The sequence below is a fragment of the Sparus aurata genome, chromosome 21 (genome assembly GCF_900880675.1).
Source record: "Sparus aurata chromosome 21, fSpaAur1.1, whole genome shotgun sequence".
In the NCBI taxonomy this organism is placed as follows: Eukaryota; Metazoa; Chordata; class Actinopteri; order Spariformes; family Sparidae; genus Sparus; species Sparus aurata.
Genome location: NC_044207.1, coordinates 28,617,926 through 28,641,536, shown reverse-complemented (window position 1 = coordinate 28,641,536; position 23,611 = coordinate 28,617,926). Strand labels below are relative to the sequence as shown.

The 23,611-nt window shown below is 41.7% G+C and overlaps 1 protein-coding gene across 7 annotated transcripts in view; it reads left to right on the top strand.

Annotated features, from left to right (window-relative positions):
- The window catches only part of pard3ab (par-3 family cell polarity regulator alpha, b), a 245,861-nt gene that overhangs the window by 73,695 nt on the left and 148,555 nt on the right, over positions 1 to 23,611 (top strand). For all 7 annotated transcript variants that reach the window (XM_030402565.1, XM_030402564.1, XM_030402562.1 and 4 more), the window contains exons 3-5: positions 12,710 to 12,893; positions 18,309 to 18,496; positions 19,045 to 19,188. In XM_030402565.1, the coding sequence (XP_030258425.1) occupies positions 12,710 to 12,893; positions 18,309 to 18,496; positions 19,045 to 19,188 (516 nt within the window). The remainder of the gene's footprint in view (positions 1 to 12,709; positions 12,894 to 18,308; positions 18,497 to 19,044; positions 19,189 to 23,611) is intronic.

Here is a 23,611-nt window from a genome sequence, read left to right as displayed (position 1 = left end):
TTAACTCGGCCGACTTTATCTCAGCTCAATATGAGTTCAGGTCGAGAGCTGTGGTTTCCTTCCAAAAGCGATTAAGGCCTCGTGTTCATACACAGGTTGTCCTACTTAATTAAACATATACATGCGCACGCCAGCAGTATGCACACACACACGCGCGACCACATTTACAGCACCAGTGTCGCCTGCTCAGTGTTGATTAGTCCCACAGAAAACAGGTAATTGAAGCTAAATGGCTAAATATAGCCCTTAGTGTGATTAGCACTGATAGCATGTGATGTATGGTGCTCATTAGTGTGCCAGTTAACCACCTCCCCCTTCTTCCCCTTCTTCACCCCCTTTACCCCCACTCACCACACACACACACAGATGTGTTTTGGTTGCCATTGATTTAAAGGAATGCTGCTCTGTTTTTTGGCCTTATCTGCACAGCTTTAATGGTAGGAGTGATGATCAATAAAAGGGGATGAGTTCTTTTGCGCTTGCTCCATCTGAGCGCCTTCATTACACCGGTTTAATGTTAGTTAGTTTAATTAGTCTGATGTGAGTTGCAGTGGTACAAAGACTACTATTAAGCTTTGATAGGTAGACACCCTATCGTCAGGCTAATTCAAAGGTAAGATCCCAACACTTACTGATCACTGCCAGTCAGCGATGCCTACCTAAGAGGAAAATATGGCTAGCTGACATTGTTGTGCAGCGAACAATGGGAAGAAATACATGGATATTATGCTAAGCAGCTTAAAAATGCAATATGTAAGAACAAGCTACTTGTTGAACTCATACTGCCAACAAAAAGGGGGCATCATGTCATCAGAGTAACTGTTAACTGCTGCTGACTGTTCCATGACTGTAGTTATGGTTAGCTAGTAATCTTGGTTAGCAATGCAAATAGCTGAACTACTGAGGGAGTGGTGGTGTTCTGCTGCTTGAACAGCAGCTTTAGACCATGTTTTCAGACACATGGCTAGCTGGTTAAGGTGCTACTACAGTATCTCTGCAGCACAATGTGTAGATGTCTTTGTCATGGTTAATATTTTAGCATGCTACCACTGGATTCAGTGTTGTGCTTGTCTGACACATACACAACACATTCACCAGATACAGTATGTCCCATAACAGAGAAGGTTCCTGAGTAAACCGCTCTGTTCCTGCTGCTGTTTCATTGCTTTCCTTTGGTTCACCTTGTTGCCCGGAGCACTGGTTTACCTGGCCGGGCGAGTTGTCAGCACTGGTAGCTGGAGTGATGGAGGCCGATCCCCAGGTAGCACAGCCCTGCAGCCTGCAGCCGCAATTGGCTGTATCTCGATGTTTCATTCTGCTATAACAAAAGGCAGCCAACCAAGGTGAACAAAGCATCGACCTGAAGATATAATATCCTTTAGTCCTCGACAGGGATGATGATGAAGTCTCTGCTGTTGGGAGATGATGTTCAGATTCCAAATTGAACAACTGATTTGGTCAAATTTATAGTTAACAGAATTAATCAAAATCACAACTCGTGCCATATCTGAGGATAGAGGCAGAGCAAGGCTAACGTAGCTGCTATTAAGATACACTAATTAGCAGATTAGTGCTTCAACTGGTCCTGAAATAAAAGGAATTTTAAGAGCTTGTAAGAATTTGGGTTTGTCAAAAGCTAGGCTTCATTTGTCTTTTGGTTTCAAACTGATTTGATGGATGTTGTGTTCAAAATATCCACAGTTACATGAGTACATCAATTTTTGGAGTAGACAGCCGCAGAGGGAAACCTGTACTCGTGCCAGTGGTTGCACTGTGCTCTCACTATCAAACCAGAGGACAATCTCCTCTTACAGAGGTTTCAGAAATGGCTTCACACTGCAATATCAGGTGCTTGGCCAAAGGAAATAGTCTTTCAGTATGTGTGGCTCTCTGGTGGATTTGTTGCAGTCTTTCTCGTTCTGTATTCACATCTATCAGCTTTCAGCAGCTTGAATTAAACACACTTCTCACTCAACGGAGAATGTCAGCACTCTTCAAATGGGTTCTTGTTTTTTTTAAAGCTCCAATATCCAGAAAGCATCAGTTAAGCTGTCGCAGCTAAGTGAACAAGCATATGGGGCTAACTTGAGAACAAGGCTGTTTGGATGTGACAATGAAAGGTGAGGCGAAAAACAGAAAAATGGAAATTTTCCCCTTCAGCGAAACAAATCCCCTCAGTGGGAGCCACTAAAGAATTTACTTGGTGGTGCTAAAGACAGTCTAAAGACAGTTTTTTCTTTTTTTTAAATTGTGGAAACAAATGAATGTTTTTGATATTAACATTTCTGTGTCTCAAACATCGAGCCAGCCCAATGTTTTCTTTAGAAAAATGCAACTAATTAGTACAGACCTTGTATGAATAATCATTGATTGTACCTGCAAATTCATCGGGTATCCACCAAAAATGTAACAAGAGATAGCAGGCCAATAGCTTAGTTTTGCAAAAAGATTGAAGGTAAGGAAAAAAACAGCTAGTCTGTCTCCATACAGCATTAAAAACAATCTGCATACAGCACCTTTAAAGCTCATTCATTGGCCATTCTGATGTTGTTGGTTTACCCTACTTCCAGTCTTGTGCTACGCTAAGCTAACTGCTCAACGGCTCTATCTTCAGTTTGTGAATACAGACTTGAGATTGATATCAGATCTTCTCATCAAACTTTTGGCAGGAAAGAAAATGACTATCTCCTAAAACGCTGCACTATTTCTTTATTAATCAAATTCTAGATTGAGAAAATACTGTAATACATGTCTGTAGATAAAAAAAAACCTAACATAGAGGAAGGCATAAAAACACAACAGTTCATGGAGGCTATCATTACTCTAACTTTCCAAACATGGCTTTAAACAGTTCCTCTTTGGGGACATGGAGCCAAAGTTCAGAGGACTCCCACCAATCAAAGTTGAGTAAAATGCAGTTTAACAAGAGCAACATCTTTCAGGGAATAAGAGTCACAGCTCAGCACTCCTCTCATTTTGGAGAATGAATCACCTTCACTCCCTTACTCCCTCTCCCCCCTCCCGCTCTGTCTTCTGATTGCTGTTTTCATTTTGTCAGCTTGGCCTCGACTCAGACGGCCCCGTGCTTTTGCACACATGTTTTCTATTGTCTGGATTAAAGTGAAATGGATATTGGGTCATTATGCTGATTGGACGTGTTCCACGCCGCTCAGTTACAATGTAATCCTAAATCTGTGTTTGCTTGGACATAATTGTTGTGTGTTTAGTGTCGTTCTGTGCTTTGGGGAACAAAGTGAGTGAATAAATGTGTAAGAAGTCGCTTTAGCAATGTGATGCTGAGTGTTTGGATGTTTCATAGTGTGTGTGGGAAGGTGAACACACACCTGGGCAATGTCGTGTCTCGTTCTCCTTTTATTTAATATGTCTACTTCTTCTGGTGAGAGTGTGTGTCTTTGTCTAAACTCAGTGAGGTCAAGGTCGCTGTGTTCTGCCTTCGCTCATTCCGTAACAGTCTCTGTGGGAGTTTGGGGTTGCGCTGCTCGTCTACCAGCCTCAGCTAATCTTAGCCACATCTGTCACACATCCAAACCGCCGCCCCTTTGGCTCCTGCTGCTCAGATTCACACTTTTCCATAAAGGCTCATGAAACAGTTGTTTGAAAAGTATGTGATGACGGGAATGAGCCAAATCAAGTTTGATGGTCTGAGAAAGTTTTGAACAATCTTGAACTTTCCACTATCTCATGCAGGCTTGGCACTGGTAGAAGTTTTAGTGGCAGTGAAAGTTGGTAAACAAGTGTAGTGTAAGTGCAGTTCCTCCAAACAGTGGCATTAACTTAAACCCACATTTGTTAGCTCTGAGGAGAAGAAATGCAGGAGAGTTGCCCAATGTTTCCTATCCTGATATTTTCTTTTCCCACATATTCCAACATAAGGTCGGTTTCTGTTGAAATGTCTTAAATAAAATTCTCTGTAACATGAAACGGTCCAAAAAAAGTCCTCAGTGTGTCTTTCTGAAACTTGCAGATATGAGTGTGTGAGTGGATTAGAGTGATCTGTGGTGACTGAAGTTATTTTGTCACTTTGTTATCTCGCAGAGTGCTTGCAGAATTCAGAAATAGGACAGGATAAGCCTCAATGTGCAAGTTGGTGTGATGGATGTCGAGTGAAGCGTTGGAGGGAAAGTTAGCTCAGATGTCTGTTCCGATTCCATTAGACTCTAAAGTTTCTCAAGGAATTGTTTTGGTAGAGCAGCACCACTTTGGCTACCAAATATTTTACCTGCATTTTCCCCCTTGTAAATACTGTAGATGACATCACAGTCGACATTTGAATTTGTCTGACAGGGTCGAGTTCAGGGCTCTGAACGGGGCTGGCACTCCACACTGGGAGAACAGTTTCTTTATGGAGCTGGCTCTGTGCACAGGGGCATCATTATGTAGAGACTTGAAAAGATCTCTCCCAAACTGTTGCGACAACTTGGGAAGCACACAGGTATCTGATCCATCCTTGTGTTGTAACATTAAAAGTGCATTGTGTAGGTTTTAGTTGCATCCGGCATTGACACAACCCTCACCTGACCTCCCTTATGGACCACTGAGTCCTTACATCCTGTAAGTACTGTAGAAACATGGCAGACTCTGTGTAAGAAGACCCACTCCCCCATAAAGGAATCATTTTAAAGTAATAAAAATACAATACTACTTAGTTTCAGGTGATTAAACACGAATGGAAATTTCAATGTGATATTCTTATTCCATTTCTGTCAATAGAAGCTCCTCAATCAGACACACTGAACATTTAAGGGACCCCTCAGTTGGAAACAAGCATGCCATCAATCTTTGGATCTCTTGATTGGCTGTGCAGAGGTTGTGACACCCTCAGCTGACTGTGATTGAGTTGTTTGCCCTGAATTGAAATCAAAGGTTGTCTGTTTTTTATATAGATATTGTAATGTGCTTTGATTGATCTCCTTGATCTTGACAAATCCTTCAAACATCTGCTATCGTCAATTTGAATGACATGTCCTCACTCATTGAATACGTACATGGCGCTTTCTAAGGCTTTTTCATGCTTCTGTCCACTGAAGGTTAACGCTGTTATTTCACAAGTCCATGCTCTTTTTATATATTCCATTTATATGTACACGGGGCCGCCTTTATGACAAGCCGCGTGGCCTGCTTATGTTATAAAATGCCGAAGCAAAGTACCACTCGTGTGAGGAAAACTAGCAGACGTCATAATGCAGAGCCGCCGCCTCTCCCCTCACTTTGAATTTGTAGAGTCTATTAAAACGACTGTTGTTGATGAGGTGAGACGGAGCCGCTGATATTTTTCCTGAGTGTTTTATTGTACAGCCTTGTCTGTACAATGTCTGTCCACCAACTGCCATGTGTGGAAAACGTTTGCTGTAAGATTTCATGTAACGTCTCAGGTAACAAATCAAACTGGATGTGTGAAAGAGGAGGAAAAACACCTCTCCTCTCCCTCTGAGGCCTTGATGAAAAGCTTTTGCCGCCGTCATGTGTTTGAGTGGAAACCATGTAACTCTAACTCTTTGCCACAGCTATCAAACCTTCTTTTTTTATTGTACAAAGTAAAAACTTCATATGCAGCCAATTCTGTGCTTTACCTAATGAACCCGTGAAGAGTCACATTCCGCCAGCGTCTCGGCTCGAGGTGCAAATCTCAAGATTTCCCAGAAACCGAGAATACAAATGTCACGAACGACCAAAATTATGGGTCATTGTTCAGATGTTTAAAGTGTACATTTTCACATTTTTAAAAAATGACCTTAATTTCATATTTCACAGCCATCAAATGTCGTGAGTCTTGTGTGCAGAAGTATAATCGTGTTGTCATCTAAAGTTTCAAGTTACCAACAATCCTTTAAAAATAACGATTTTTTTTTCTTTTATGGCGGGTCGAGTGATTTTCCCTCCGGTGCTAGACATTTTGAAACTTAATTCGTCACATAAACAGTGCGGTGTGCTGACCTCAGAGTAACATTGGTCACTGCCTGTCTGCACTCTGTGGTTTTTCGGCCGCGGCTGACTGATGCCGAGGGTTTTGATGGCTGTCGCTTTTGGGAAGAGGCCTGCTGCAACCTCGCACTTTCTTCACAGTTCCCGAAAAGTATGTAACCGAGGAAAATGTTCTAGGCTGCAGTTTTTTGACCTGAGAGGAGACTCGGGACAACATGTTTTGGATTACACAGCTGTGTAGGCGAAAGTGAAGTGGTTACTTCCCTCCTTTTGCTGACAGCTTTGCTTTTTGCCCTCTCATCTCCCGGCGCATGGGCTCGGTTCAGCGTAAGCCAGGTCTGGAGGATTTGGGTTTTTCAGAGTCAGGGTCAACTTTGTCTGCAAAGTTTGTAAGAATCATATGAGAATTTCTCTGGGTGATACTGATGCATAGACATGGTCCAAGTTAGCAATCAACTGGATGAAATCACCTTTAAGAACTAAATTAAACCCATGAGTGAATTATACTCACGCTATTCCTTTGGCGTCTGTCGTTTGGTACCTTTGTGGTCTTCTGTCTTGTCATTCCCTCTTTACATGACGAGCAAATTTCCCCTCACATAATCAATCCTGCTCGCTTTCATTTTATGTGTCTGCTCTTATTTGTAATATGGTTCTGATTCAATAAATCATATGGAAGAGCACAAACTGTGCGCAGCGTGGAGCCTGACACGAGGGAAAATGCGGTCCATTGATGTAATATAATTCTGCGTGGAATCGTAATGACTTGACGTTATTTAATGTGACGAGGGAATAAATCAAGCGGTCGATAGATGGATGTAGCAGCTCGGAAGAAAGATTTATGCCTTGGAGTTTGTAGCCAGAACTGAGGCTAACTGTAATTTTTGGACGGGGGCTCACTTCACGAGCCCAGAGATTTGTGATGAAATCGGACTGGGCGATCACTGATGTGGTGCAAGCAAGCAGCGACCGTGTCTTGCTACATTCAACCCCCCCACTCCCCTCCGCCAACACAGACCCGTGAGGATTAATTCCCCTTTGAGAGACCTTTGGTTCCCTCGCTCCGGCCTGGCTGCCAGCGCATTGTTCTGGCCAGAGTTATGATGATGATTTATGAGCTGCAAGTGACTGCTGAAAAGTGGACCGACTCACACTTTCCATTGTAATTCACTTTTCAGTTATTGGTCCCCCCCTTTTTTTTTTGACTTGGGTTTAAGGAAAGCGTGTTGTGCAAGAAAGTGAACAGAAGTTTGCGAAAGAAGAGTTTAAAACACACACACACACACACACACAGTGCATTGATGTGCATGTACTCGTACACACTTTTTGCACAGTACACACACGCCGGCTGCCTGCTTACATTACAAGCTTGGGTCAAAACCATTTGTGTGTTGAGGCAATAACTCCATCAATTCACTGATCATCAGAATAAAAAGAAAGTGATATTCAATAACAGTTGGAGGCAGAAACACAAACATTCGACTTTCACAGCTTCTCAAACTCAAGGAGTGGCGTGGTTTTCTTTACATTTGTGTTTTTTAATAAATGACATATTGACATCATCACTTGTGATCGACATGTCATGTTTAACGTGTGACAGATGATTGAATTATAAATAAATAATTAGGGATGTATTTGTAGCCCTAATTGAGCTGTGAGAGGTCGTGATGGAAGTCGGCACAGAAGCTCAGACTGATTTGAAGTCGTCTCAACCTTCTGGCTTTTATTGACACAGGTTTCACAGGCCAATCAACACCCAGTTCTCTGTTTTCCTCAGGGTAAACCAGGCCTGCTGATTGGGTGTCACCTTTATCTGAGTGTGTGTGTGTGTGATGATGACGGGTGGCAGGGTCAGGACCGTGCTTGTCAACAAACCTCGGCAATTAGCTTTGGCTCAGGGCTGTTTCATATCGCACAGACACCAATTCACTTGACGAAACATCCAACTGAGCCAACATGGAGTCCCGAGGGAGCGACCGTCAGTCGTAGCCGTGCCCTCTGATGTTTACACCGCGGCATTATTCATTTACATTGATTAGACAGAGGAAACACGTGTAGTGAAACTGATGCTCAGCGTGTTTACCTGTCATTCAGGTTTCAGTTTCATGTTTCATTTTTACAGGAAGGTTGGAAGGGAGGGCCAAGCTGAGGCTACATTAAAAGAGAACCATTATTTTGACTTCTTTCAGAGATGAATTCTACCAACACGAGTCAGAAGAAGTCAGAGTGTTGGCCAAGAAACGTACTGATTCATCTGTTCATCACGTGATTCAGACTTTACTCAGAGTTTCTTGCTGAGGCTAGATATCATTCAAGGGCATTTAAAACTGCCAACACCACCATTCATACACTTATCTCTTGAACAGTCATGCTACCGCTCTCCCAAAGCTTAGTGTATCAACTGCAGTCTGCCAGCATTTCTACAGACACAGTGTATCTGTAATAAGCTAACGTTGGTGGATATTTTGCCATTGTCAATCCTCCATCCAGCTGTGATCACAAAATGAAGACAAAACGTCCAATTTAGATGGATTGCTAGAATTTATTGGCCCACAAACGGGGGAATTAAAAACACTTTTGGGTAAAACAAACTATAAAAGTAACCAGTACCTTCTCATGTTTTTCTTGTATTTAACTTGAATAATGGCTCTAAATTGTGCTTAACAGGACGGTCATGGGAACATATTATTGCCGGTTATTGCCCGTTTATTAGGGGGTGTTTTTTTCCCCCGACAGCACAACAAAAGCTTGAAACATGTTTTCTGTTTCCGACAATCAAAAGTTTATATAAAAATATCTTTCAGCAGTGAGACGAAGACCCTAACAATCAGAACATTCGTCTGTTATCTTTTTCCTCCCAGGGACCAGTTGTTTTTCATTAGAAAGCCTTTATTGGCTTGTACTCGCGTGCGTTTGGATATATGTATGCAAATTATCTCACACAGTCATAATTTGTACACAGTGTAGAAAACAGGGACGCGCAGATGATTTCAGCGACTGTTCTTGGTTTGAATTATTTTGATAATATGAAAAGTCTGGACTCCCTGCGGGCGAATGCACCTCTTTGAACAATTACAGTTCAGTGTTATAGGAACATAATGTTCTGATTATTGCAAATCTTTGACATTTTTGAAGAGAACACATCAGTGGAAATGCACAAATCTTCTAAGATTTATGCATCATGAAAAGTCAAATTACCTGGCATCTATATGTCGAGGTGTGACGCCCTGATTTCCGCCGAAGACTCAGGTTGGACTCGGGGCTCTGACAACCACATCATGTCCGCAGAACGTCTTTTATTTTGACGGTGTTGATTATCTCTGATGAATTCTACCTGTCAGTGATATCAGATCGGCTAAAGCTTTTAGAGGCCCGACCACATTTATAGTGCGCACTGCAGCCGAACTGATTACCATGTAATAACAACCACATGGGCTGTAAAAAAACACATGAGATTGGGGGGTTTCTTCTTCTGTGGTGTCCTCAGGGAGTGGGCCGGGGGAGGGGGTTTGCTGACTCAGCTGTTCTGGTCTGAACTTCGCTTTAATGAGGGAAGAGTGGATGTATCTCTGACAGTTACACACACAGGAAGTTTTTATATAGACGTGTACGCATAAAACACACACACTAACAGACACACACCCTGTCTTAATGCCTTTTCCCATGTGTAGTGCTTAAACACACACACACACACACTCCTACACTCTCCTCTTTTTTACTTCCCCTGTTCTCACTCCTTACCCCCCTCTTCTACTTTCTTTCATTCTCTTCATTAACAAATTCTTCCAACATTTATTTCACTAACACACACACACACACACACACACACACACACACACACACACACACACACACACACACACACCCCCTCCATCACCCACCGTGCTGCCCTCTGACCTTTATTACCCCCATTACTTTGTGTACACATTAGCCCCCGGCTGACGTGAGCTCTAATTTGAAGTAAATGTGTCCACATTTATGTAAAGGGCCTAATGGGAAAAATGAGTCTTGAGGTCTGTAAATGTGTGTGTGTCTGTCTGTGTGTGTGTGTGTGTGTGTGTGTGTGTGTGTGCCCTGGAGAGCCTGTTATTCTCACCAGGGAGGCTGTCCAGCATGCTATAAAACTCCCCGGCTCTCAGGCTAAATGTGGCTGAAATGAAGGTTTAATGTGCTGGAAAACTGGTAGTTGGATTTGAATGGTACAAGCAAGTGTGTGTGTGTGTGTGTGTGTGTGTGTGTGTGTGTGTGTGTGTGTGTGTGTGTGTGTGTGTGTGTGTGTGTGTGTGTGTGTGTGTGTGTGTGTGTTTAATGGGTTGTGTGGGTGTCTCTAAATGTAATTCTGAGTGTGTGTGTGTATGTGAATGCTTGTGGCCACATTTGTATTTACTGTATACATGTTAAGTCTTTGTTCTTTCTGCATGTTGGGGATGTTTTATTGGTTATTGCTTTTTTTCATTCAGTAAAAGTGTGATAATGTCGCCTTAATGGCCCCAAAATGTTCATCTTTTCTCTCTACTTTGAAAATGCTTTTTAGCAGAGTAATGGTCAGGGTTAGGATCATACTTTTGGCTAAAATAAAATAAATGACATGACTCTTATCACGTTACATATGCAACTCCAAGTAATGTACGTTGCGCCATTTACGTACGTTTATTTAGATTACATAAACGATAAACTATTCACTTCTCATTCAATAACCTGTAATTGACCCATTTCCACACCCCGACCACCCCCTGGCTCTTTCTATAGTATTGCACTACTTTAAGATTGTGACACGAGCAGATTACCTACGGTGTCAAACTTTAGCCAACACAAGACCACACCAGTCTGTTACGGCTCTGTTACGACCTCCACTGGTCAATCAGAGGCCAAACGAAACTGTCCAAATCTGCCTCTGTAACTTTTATACAGATAGTGAGGCGCAATATTCTCAGTAGACTGAGAATGTTTCCCTCAGTTTTGCATGATTCTGCCAAAAACATACAACCAGGCAGAAGACATGAAAGTATTCGGCCTTGGAGACTTTTGGAGGGCAAAAACTTATTTTCCATATCAAAGGAACTGTTTACCCAAAAAGAAAATTCAACTGTTGAACTGTTCCTTTACGTCCTGATTTGATATTTGAGTAAGCCCCCTTCAGAGCCACAACTTCCACTTTAACACTAGTATTAGCTCCAGCCACCAGTATCATAAATCAGTATCCCTATGCATTGACGCATGTAACCAAAAATACTGAAGTGCATGCCAGTCCAAACTTTGCTCTCAGGAAAAGATAGGTAGAAGATCAAATACACATGTTTTCTGGAACTCTTTCATCTTCCAGTCGAACTGGTTCCAGGTCAGAGCCCGAGCTCAATACTCTCTACACCAGAGATAGAAATCAGTGCCTCCGAAAGCGAAATGAAAACCGATAAACCTCGGCTTTGAAATTCGCATTTCTGCGATTTTCAAAGGAGGAAAAAAAAGTTAACTTGAGTTTATTTTTTATTTTGTTTTCTCTCATGTGCTATTTCTGTTTGGAGGTATATTTTTCTGAAGTGAAAATAATGTTTCTGAGCCTGTTTTTGATCAGCTCCTTCTTGCTGCAGGGTGCTGGGTCAAGTTTTTCTTTCAAGTTCACGGTTAGGTTGATATCTTTGGTCAGGAGCATGTAAATAAACCCAGATGAACTTTAGTGATATTTTGAAGATTTGTGAGCAGGATAACATCCCCGTTTGTTTTTTGTTTTTTTTCAGCGAGCGTGCGAAATTGTGGTTCGGAAGGTAGATCTTCCAGTAGGGACGTTATAACGGTCATGCCTCTACATCAAATATCACCACGAGGGAGAGTTAGATCACATCCTTTCGAATTGGCAAATGTTGGATGGATTTTTCATTTTCCTCCTCTTCTAACTGAAGCCAGCTGAACACACATGCAAGGCCTGGTGGGAGTCACAGAGGGATGGCGTGAATCTCATCTTTAATCTAATAAAGGGACTCAGTAGAGGCTGGAATTAATCAGATCTGTGAGGGAATTGAAGTTTAATGTGGAGGCATTTTGAGTGGAGAAAGAATATGATTGGACATAATGAGAGCTTCAGTGTCGTAATGTAACATGGAGAGTCTAAATCCCCCCTTTACCTTCAGCCCATATGGAAGATATAAACGGGTGATGAAATCCCCCTTTTTATACACTCAGGTACAGAAAAAATAACATTTTACTTATTTAAGATTGCTTTACCCTTTGTGATTTGCTCTTGATCATACTTGTCTTGGACTGAGTAGCTTATGTAACACACAGTTATCATTTCCACAAATGCTGCTTAACCTTTTGGGGTTTTATGCAAGAGTTTCTCCAAGAAAAGCAATACTTTTCTCCACAAATCCAAGCCCCCCTCTGATCTGTTTCTTCTTTGTGCCGGTCTCTGTACTTACTAGACCCTCTTTTTCTTTCCCTTTGTAAGTCTCCATTATTTGGGAGGTATTTATGCTCTGTTATATTTTTCTCACATCTAACCTAAAGCACTTCCCTTCTGGTTCCTGCCTATGTCCCTGTTTCTGTCCCTTTCTTTTTCTATAATTATAATTTTCATAATCCAGATTATCCCAGTGTATGATATCCTTGTGTCGGTTTAAAGCTTTTTGTCTAACACAGAAAACCTTTTCAATAAATGTAATCCGCTTTTCAGTATTTGTACTTCTTCACCTTCTCCGTCTGAAAACGAACAGCAGTTGACCCTGCGTGTTTCTCAAATGTTTCACAAATCTGGTCTGCCTTCCTCCTGCAGTTGATAGCAGTGTACGACGAACAGGAGCCCCATCATGGAGGCGACGGAACCAGCGCCAGCTCCACCGGGACCCAGAGCCCCGACCTGTTTGCTGCAGACCTCAGTGCTGGAAGTGGAGCCTCGGCCTTCCAACCCTACCAGGCCGCCAGTGAGATCGAGGTCACGCCTTCTGCGCTGCGAACCAGTAAGTCCCAACACCCAAAGAGAAATAAATTAGGGGTTCATGTGGCTGGATTGAAGATCTATAGAGGTATTTGTTATTTGGATAAAGCTGCCATCTGCAGGAAAAGACTTATCTAAAGATACAACTGGAACTAAATCAACTCGACAGATGATTAATATTTGAGTCAATTCCTCTTATATTCCTCTTAAATTACAAATCTGTCATCATCATTAGCATCAAATGTCATCACAGCTCCAGCAAACAGCAAACCCAACAAATTACCTTATCACAGTCCAGCGGTACCTTAGCCCTTTCCATAAATTCTGTTAATTGGACAGGAGGGCTTTTTTTTTTTTTTTTACAGGCCCAGATAGCCGTTTGATCCCCGGCCAAAGTGGCTAATTGGTTCTATTCGTGCCTCCTAAATCAAATGTGACGCGGAGCTCGTCCACCTCTGCAGTTTTTGCCGGCCAATTCGCTTCTTCTACCGTAATTACCATGAGTTTGGATGGGAATCCGACTCTTGTAGGTGATTTGTCAATTTGGATCAAGCAAAAAGCTTTTTGCACACAACCGCAAGCGGCAGCAAACAAGCAGACCCACACAGATATACATAGAGACGAACACACACTCCCACTGACTCACTCTTACCTTCTCTTCCTTTTTAATGTTTCTCTCTTCATGTGTCACTGCAGTTTTTCCGTTTCTCACTGGATCGGTATCAGTAAAGTTCTGATTTAAACTAAACGTCATTCACTTTTACTCATATTTAAGGGTGTAGCCTGTTAGCCTGTATTATTGTACAACTGTATATAGGTTATGATGAATATTCTAAAGCAAAACATTTGATTCAGATTAGGCTCATTTGCAGCTGACTTTATTATGTCATCAGCTTCTTTTCATGCATATTGTTCTTGATGATGTACTTTTAATTTCCCACTAGCTGACATTCTTCATGCTTTAGTTTGATTTTCTTGGCCAATTTCGTTCTTTGTCTTAACACATGAAACTACTGTAACAAGCTTCCTCCGACCATGTGAAGAAGACATGGTTGGAGGAATCTTGTTACAGTAGTTCCATGTGTTAATTGCTACTGGAGATATTCAAGACTTCACACAAGTAAAAATAACTAAATAAAAAAAAAAGCCTTTTGCATAATAACTTATTAGTAGGATACAATAATAGATTTGTCGTGTTTTTCAAAGAATGAAGAATAGAGCGAAAATAGATTAAAATGCTGTGATAAAATCACTCAGTCATTTAAAAGGCTCGCTTCAAAACTCGACTGGCATAGTGCTGGATTAAACTTCTCATGTCTTCTTAGGGCGCTGACACACTCGGTAATGTTGTGCATTAGTGCAGTTTCTCCTTATCCTTATTTTTCGGCTCTACCTCCTCGCCTGAGTCATTTGACAACTTTTTATTAGTCGTGCTCTCGATCAGAAGTGGCTGTAATAGCTAGAGTAGTGTGCAAATGATGGGCTGTGTCTGGGCCCTCGACTTGACAGCTCATGTGGCAAGTCAACAGGAATGCCGCATGTACCAGCTGCATTTAATAAAAACTTAATTAGCACACATTTAACCTGACTTGGAGTCATTCGCATCCAAATAAAAAAGGTACTGTACTATCTCTGCCAGCACTCAGATGAGATGAAATTAAAGTTAACAACAGCGTCTCCACAACCTGCTGCTATTTGATTATCAGCTAATAGAGACTCACTGTCAAACCCGCTTTCTCATATTCAGCTTGCACTTCATTTAAGTGAGACGCCTTGCACTTTTTTCCTCCTGCAGACTCTGCTGTCGGCAGGAGTGAGTCCCTTGATTTAATAGGTTGTTTTTCCTTCCCCTCCTTAAGCCCAATTCTCAGAAGTTAACATTTTTGTTTTTGTCTCTTCCAAACACACATTAACAGACACTTCTACTCACACACACTCCAATCAATTCAAATAAAGAAATAAAAAAACAGCCAATTTTTAATTAGCATCTTTTATTAGCACTAAAAATAGGTTGGTGGTTGGCTTATCCACTAATGACCTGTGAGCTGGCATTGATTGACAAAGCAGCCACCAAAATCTCCTATCTCACACACTCACACACACAGAGTGTGAGGGAGGTCACTCCACTCCTAATTGGATTTCTGGATGAGATGCTGAATGTGAATTTGCGGTAAGAAATGAAAATCTCAGGGCATAATCACACCTGCCAGTTATGTCCAATTTAGCCGTCTCCATAATATATTCGAAACCCTGCTTAATTGGCGACACTGAATCTCATCAGCAGAGTTTTACAGGGTTTTAAGAGAAATGTCTGTCATGGAAGAGAAGGAATTTGATTAATATTTTTTTCTTTTTTTCACAAGCGCCTAATGAGAATGGCTTTCAATCACTGATTCATGTTGGTCGAGATGAGAGGCGCTGGACTCTGTGGGTCTTTGCCAGTTTTCCTTGTTCGGCCCACAGAATCAAAAGTGAAGTGATTAAGCTTATTAGACAGAGAGATCTGTTGAAACTCTCAAATTGATTGATGTTAGTTTCTTGGCTTTGTTAAACTCCGAACCTCTGCAGATACGAAATTGCTGATGAAAGGGTGATGCCATTGTTCTGAACATGAGAGCATTCACAGATGCCAGTTTTGAGGAGTTAATTCACAAAATGCTACAATTATTCTGGGAGAAAAGTCACAAGTTCAGTTATTCATAATTTAATCGTGGTAAATGTCTTGTGCAGTCCCTAATCGTCCTTTTGAAGAGCTGCAGTTTCATTTTGTACTGTTCATTTTCTTATGTCGCTTTTAATTATTCATGTTTCTTGGCTTGTACTCTTAGTTCACTGCTATCTTTCAAAATCTTCAAGTTATTAACATTTGCTCCTCTAGAGAAAACCAAATATAAACAACAAAAAAAAATCATTTTGTTTTACAGAGCCCACAACAATGAAAAGTTACAAGGCATTGTTTGTTTCTTTGACTGACTTGTCTAATTAAACGAGACTGTTGCGTTCGGTGTTTGAACAAAATTCTCTGTAGCTGTATTTGTAACGACAGATGCAGGGTAAACCAATTAAAAGACAGCATCAAGTTGTGCCCACTGTTTTCATACGTCAGACTAAATCTAATTGTGTGTCAGTATGTAGTGTTCCCACATTGAGAACAAATATTAATTGGGTATGTTTAAAAACTGTAAAACTGTCAGTACGTAAACTACGTTTGCTTAATTTAATGGACATTCACGCACAAAGCAACACACAACTGAAACAGACTGCATAAAGATGAACATTGAAAAAGGCAATTAGTAAAGGAAACAACTGAAAAACAAATGACAAAATTGTATTGAATTGTCTTTTTATTTAATTTTCCAAATTGGATAAGGAGTTAGTGTTCCTAAGGAGCTGTTTTAATGACAGTAAACTGGCGATAGCACACATTGGGGTGTTGTGAAAAGGCCATTTCATGCCATGAAACTTACCACAGGAAACCAGGAAAGCTGTTGGCCGATGTTGGGGCCATCACCTAGTGTCTTTTGTGGTGTGTCTAGCAGAGCTGGCACAACTCGGCCCTTGTCTAAGGCTTTTGGGCCAACTGAGCATGTAGAATTGGAGCTGGAGTCTGTTGGTGAAAGGCAACGCTGTGATTGGCTGCAAATCAGAGCACGAGAAGTTAATGGAAAATTTAAGTGAAAAGGCTGTTGTGTCTGTCGCTGTAGTATCCATGATTTCATCTAGTTACTCATTATTTTTCACCTCCGCCTCTTCAACAGCGCCATATACAACTTTTCAGACTACTGCCACCTGTTGGTATGGAGAGTTATTTCCCCTCACAGTCCCAGCTAGTAAAGCAGGCTTTGTGTTAACGGTTTGCCGTCTGTGAATCCAAGATTAACCCATTGATATCAGTATGACATCATTAGAGATAACTTTCAGACTTGAGTGTCCCTTTAAAGGTCTACAGTAGGATATAGTGGCATCTAGCAGAGATGTTGCAGATTGCAACCAACTGAACCCTTCATCACAACTTCGTTACACACTATTAACAGATACCTCAAACCAAGCAGAAACAAGCATTTTTCACAGCCATGGCCTAAATGTGATGGAGTTAACTCGTCAGTGAAGTTCATCTGAAGAGGTGTCCTGTGTCCTAATGCCTCCTATGAGTTGAAGTGTAGGTGGTGTTGACACTTGTGTGGCCAACCTGCACTCTGTCCCCTCCTGAACTCCATCTCCCAGAGCACCGCTCCCTCCCACGGCTCTGAGCTGTTTAGGTCCCACGCTCCGGGTGACCCAACACCAGCCAAGTACATCAGTGTACACACACAAACACAGTTCCAGATCCCCAACACATATTGTAGCTGTTGGCTCAGATATTTCCAAATACAAACACATGTTCGCTGGTTTGTGAGCTCGCAAAATACAGACTCTTACACACAGTTGGTAACTAACACACACACAGAATTTCACAAACCTCCAAACAAGCAAATTAAGTGTTCATACACACACACACTGACCTACAAACTCCTCAGTTTATTGGAGAGTTCACATACAAACATGCAGATGGTCACGCTTAATCTTGTCATGCACTTAGTCTCACAATTCACACAAAGCTAAATTACTGCTGACTCAGACACACATTCGTCTCAGTACTTCCTGTAGGAACACACCATCATCTAGCCGCAGCTTGACGTCCTGGAAGAGAACATGGGAACGTGACACTTGGCTTTGTCATCTGAAAGAAGATGCTCCGGTTTATAAAACAATTTTAGTTTTCAGTTTACACTCAATCTCTCTTGTGTGGTCCGCTCGGTACATTTCAGCCAATCAAAATCCGCCTGTGGGATTTTGGAGAGGTTCTGAAAGTGGGAGATTTGTAATGTCATCACATTGTGTCTTGTGTATGAGCGCTGGCTGTGGTGTGTTTGTGCGTTTTGCTCTTGTTGGAGTTGTTAGTTGGACCTTGGCCCACTTCCCACGCACTGCAACTTTTTAAACTGAGTGAAGAGTTTTAATGGAAGGCATCCACTTACACTGGTGTTTCTCAATAGGCTCTTCCTCATATTGTTGTTCCCACACACTGTCTTCTGCTCTGTGTTATGAGGCTATAACTCTGACAGTAAAGTGGAAACTAGAGCTGCCTGATTAGACTTTTAGTGATAAATCAGATTATTCCACCATGGGGTGATAATGGAATCTCCGTGATTAATTGCCTTTATTAGTCCACAATGTTCAAGGAACAAAATTTGTTCCAGCCTATTTACATCCATCATCCCTTGTCTTTAGTCTCATCAACGATGGCAAAGAGGATGGTTTTCTACACGCTGACAATAAGGCGCTCGCCGAGAAGCAAAAAATCATATATATTACTTTTCCTCACAGAATAAAGCCCTGGCTCACAAGTTAAAATACGTAATACGTCTAACCCTTCGCTTTCCTTCCTGTCTCTCAGATATGCCCCTTCACGTCCGGCGCAGCAGTGACCCTGCCCTGCTGACCATCAACGGGCCATTTACCGGCACCGATTCAAGGGCCCAAACGGAAGAGCCACCGTCGAGGAAGAACCCGACCCGCTGGTCCACCACTGCTGGCTTCCTGAAAGCTCGCCACGCCTCTGGCACCAACAGCCTCGAGAGGAAGGTAGGTGGCACGATGTCAAAAACAGACGTGGCCGTTTGCCACCACAGTTCTTATTCAAAATGATTTGTTGTGATGGAGGAAATGGCGCTCATTCAACCACTTACAAACCAACTGCACTGAAGCCTTCTGTGGCTCTGTTTTGGGAAATTAAGCTTTTCCGTATTCAATGATGCTGTCTTCACAAACATATAGTGACCTTTGAACGCCCTTAAGCTTGACCATTGACTGCACCATTGACTGCACTTTATTTTTTAACGACTCTTGTAGCTGCTATTTAGCAAGTTGCCACATTTGATTGTAGTTTTTTGTTCATTTAAACACCCTCCCAATTCCTTTTTATTTTTTTAAGAGCTAAAGTGGTATGTTTGGGGTAAAGTTATTTGAGGTTGTGCTCTTACGATATTTTCCTTATTGATATTACCTTTTACATTTATCCACCATAAGAAATATTTACCAAAAGACCAGTAAGCACACATTATTGCTGGTAGAAGAAGTCCTACATGACAATAGGTGCGTCATTTAAAACCTTTGTTTCTGTGCCTTTGCAGGGTAAAGGTACCGACACGTACCGCAGTCTCCCGCGGGATGCAGGGACATGGGCCAATCAGAGGGAGTTTCAGAGAGAGACGGCTCGTTCATCACTGAGCGCCAATCACCCCATGGTGGACCGCTGGCTAGAGAGACAGGAACAGGTAGGACTGTGCTCAACACCTGTCTTTAAGTGTTTAGATTGTGTAAGCAGAATGGACACCCCTTGACGATGTTGTGTTACACTAACAAAAGACCATTGTGTTTCACCATAAAATTTGCGGAAAAAGCACAATCCAGAAACTGGCTTGGCAGCTGGTAATTATATGCCAACCCAAGATCAAAAACATACTTTGTCTAAGGGTTGTTGAAGCTCTGTGCAATGTGTGTGGGAACAGAAGTATAAGAGGATGAAACGAGTATACAGGAAAAGAGGAACAACAAAAAACGTAAGGGATGTTGAAGGTACAACTGAAAACATCTTTCAATGACATTATCACAAAACCACACACGCATTGTATCTCTCTGTCCGGACATGAAGTGAATGCCTGATACCTTCAACTGTCCAGGGTTCAGAGATTTACACCCGGTCTCACCCTCCAGAGTCCGTCGGCTCTAAGCTCTGTGAAACCCTGTCTGAGTGACTGAGATCCAGTCCAGAGCCCGACCCGGTTCTATCACTCCCCTGGCCCTCGGTGGAGAGGTTAAAAAAAGGGAGGAATTTACACCATAAATCCACAATGACACATAAGTCATGGAAGGAGAAATAACATAATGTTGATACAGTAAATAACATAAGCCACATCGGGTACATATGGTCCTATTTAACTGCATATTTACATGCAGAATGTAACCAGCGGTGCGGGTTCTGTTCCCGCTGGGGTCATGCACGCCAGCGTTTAGCTGGAATGATGTAAAATTTGATAACATATCATTACCAACATGTCATTCAGTTAATATGTGGTCTTCATATAGGTTGTATTACAGAAAAGGTACCCTTCCATTATAGTGGATATGTTAAATAAACATGAAGCTGTAGTGTTAAAGGGCCTGCAGACTCACTGATCAATCATCTTTATTTTCCAAAGGGCTGCATGTTTCTCTAACATCTGTGCTGTGGTGAGACATCTGCATACCCTGTAGATTTAATGAAATGAGATGATCTGAGTGTGATATTGAGATAATGATCTGCGGCCGAGCGCATGCAAAGCCTACTGTGTCGTAACCGTATAAGAACAAAAGAGTTATGACTTCTTTTTATCCCAACTTCATTAAAATTATTTGAGCCCTGAAGTTGAAACGGCAACACACACGTGGATTGGATCATGTAGCATAAAGCTAATCGACTTAAGTAGTTCAAAGTATGGTGCAGGGATGTGCAGATCTTAGAAGCAAACACTGGAGAAATTGTTGTTTTATGTGAAGTTGAAGTGGACATATTGTAGCCTGCTGGTAATGAGTGGGTTTACATAGAAAACGATGACTAAGTGTTTAAGTTGCGCCATATGAAGCCCCTGCGTGTTGCCTGTTTAAAAGGCCAAATTAGCTTTTTTTTCGATTGTACTCCAGATTGAAATTGTTGATTCCTCCAGGAGGGTTTTAAAGAGCTCGATGCCATTAGTCACAGCTGACTGTGGGTGCCATTAGGCTGTATGTGGGATATGTGAGCTGTACAGTATATGTAGCCGGCCGTCACCAGTAGCACTGAGTTTGAGTCATTAGTAAACTCTGCAACAGGTTCTGTTGTTGTCGTACAAGGAGCCATTACCACAGGCAATTTCTCAAGTTTACCAAAAATGGCTGGTCTCTTACTAAAATCGCGGGTCAGAACAGAGCATAGAATAATAAATATAATAAAAACATAATAGAATTTACTTGACTTCTTGCAGTGTGTGAATCCAGCACCATTAGCGCTCCTCTGCCTTAACAACGATCATTCGGCTGAACTGGCATGTTGAATCGATGCTGGCAGTTGTTTTATTTGTGAACTGCTGTGTTGCTGCCTCTTGACTACTGATTTACTGCTGAGTTCAATTTTTTCATGCCATTTCCCTGATATTTTTGGCGTTACCCTGTCTTCTCCCTTCCAGCTCACAATTCCAGTCGCAGTTATGTTATCAGACGTATTTTAATGGCCATACAAGCGCATGTCAAACCTCTTTTGTTGAAATCTTAGTGGTGTGAAAATGGTTTGTAAATCTGTTTTTTTTATTGTTTTCTTTGGAGTTAAAAATACAGATTTCTAACTTAATATTTTGTCTCATGCATGCACGGAATTTGAATAAATATTGGCCTCCAGTTGGATTTTGGCTGTAGTCTTTTAGTTGCATTTAAGTCCAAAAGATATGATGTGCCACATTCAAATTTCTTTGAAGCAGCTTCCAAAGGTCGGAACAGACTTTCAACCTCAAAGTACAATTTAAGACACACACAGTTTACAGTAAACTCAGATTTCCTTTTCTCATCAGTGGAACTTGGTTACTCTACCAAATGTCATCTCAAACATGTCACTATTTTTGTTGTTATACAAGTTATTTGGTAAACAGTGTCCTCCTCAGAGGGGTTAAGCAGACTGTGAGTTCTCGCCATATATCAGACCGCAGAGCTGCACCGTTTTCACCTCATCCGTCTTACAACAGGTTTTGGTATGAAGGGGGTTAAGTGGTGGAGGTCACTGCAGGATGGTGTCGTCGGTATTAATGACCCACTGGAGGCCATCTGCCCTCAAACACACACACACACACACATACAAACCGCATACACACATCTACACACAAACATGATGACCACCAACTGCTCCTCACAGTGAAAAGAACAGCCATATAACTCTGTGTGGCCTCGGTGTGCATGTGTGTGTCAGTCTTATTTTAATGCTGCTTCGCTCTGTGTGACAGCTTGCTGAAAGTGTGTCTTACCGCATTAATTGTACAGGTGGTGTATGTATGACCGCGTGTGTGTTTGCATATACGATTACATATTTAATGCAGACAAAATGCACATAATCACACGATTTTATGAAGGTAGCAATATATCCTCACAAGAAGAAAGAAAGAGACGATTGGACCTGACAGTTTGGCGATAGCAGAAAAGCTGATATTTAAAGTTTTATATCGTCTCACTCTACACTAGAACATATCTTTCCCCTTCTTATACTTTGTTTTCTGTACTATACCTAGCTTCATGATGTGTTTTTAAACAAAATCAGATTTCAGAGTGGTTCCCGATTGGCGGCACAGGAAATGACCCAGTCAAATAGGTCCAAATAAGTTAAATGATACTGTCCGTATACTGTAGTATGTCATTGATAAGAAGAAATCTGAGATTACACACACACGTACACACTCTCTCTCTTCATTTAAGGGTCTTGCAAGCTGTTGTTGTTGGCTGGTCTTGTGTATAGATCTACTCTGCTCGCTGTCACTGTTTTATGTCATGTTGATCGAAGCCACACTTAGCTCACTTAGTTCCAGGAAGGATGTCGCAACTCCGCTGTGATGAGAAAAGCCTTAATTGTTTTTTCAGGACATGATACTACAAAAGAGGAGTAGATGAGCTACAGCCGACTAAAGAGAAAGCACGTTTGTTAGAAGCAAGACCACAGTATCAGTATCCTCTGTAGATCATAGACTGTAGCTCTTCTATTACTCGGCTTTATATTATTCTGCTGTTCTGATGATCAAATAGCATTACGCATCAAAATACTTCACTTTGTTGGGATAGAGCTGAATACAGAACCGACCAAAAGAGACACTTTCTGTGTAGAAACCCAGAGTTAGAGCCAAGGTTATCGTGTGGGATAAAAGCTGTAAAGTTGTACATGACCTGCAGACAGAAGCAGCCAACACAAAGGCTGCAGCACCGAGTCTGAGTTACAGTAAGTTCTTTTAATAGAGTTGATTTGCATTTCATGCATCTTTAATGGCCCTGTGCTACTGTATACTTTCTAAACCTCCACTACAGTTCATTATCGCAACGAAAGGAATTCTGCTTTGACAAAATTAGCCCGGACAGCCATTTTCCAGTAGTGTATTAAAGCTTTGTTCGGGTGTAAAATAGAATATGGTGTGAGAATGAAGAATAGCACAGCAAGGAATGGAATATGCAGTGATTTAATTAGAAAAAAAAAAAGAACAGCTTGGAATGATGAATTAAACAGTGCAATTTCCTCAAGTAAGCCTCATCTTATCTTCCTAGAATGAATAACATGGAACAGAGAGGCATGAAATGGGGAGAAGAATTGGAATAGAGCGTGAATACAATGAAGTAGGCCTATTTTACTCGTGTGGAGAATTCGAGGCTCCTCTCATAACAAAACGTAACAGAACAGGGGCATTGCCTTGCACTGAAGTGAGCCAGATTGAATCGCAATGGAAATGAATGAAACTATTCTCCGTTCCCAAGTGGGTGATTGTGTGCGCCTGCAGCAGCACCGGCGGCTCCCTGACACACAGCGAAAAAATTGAACTGTGATAGTTTTGAGCTGCGTTTCACCAGCCCCTCCCCAAACTCCCAGCCTCCCCCCCTTTGGCAACAGGTAGGGGGTCGCCATGGCAACAGCGAGCTGTCAGTCGAGTGTGTATTAATGAG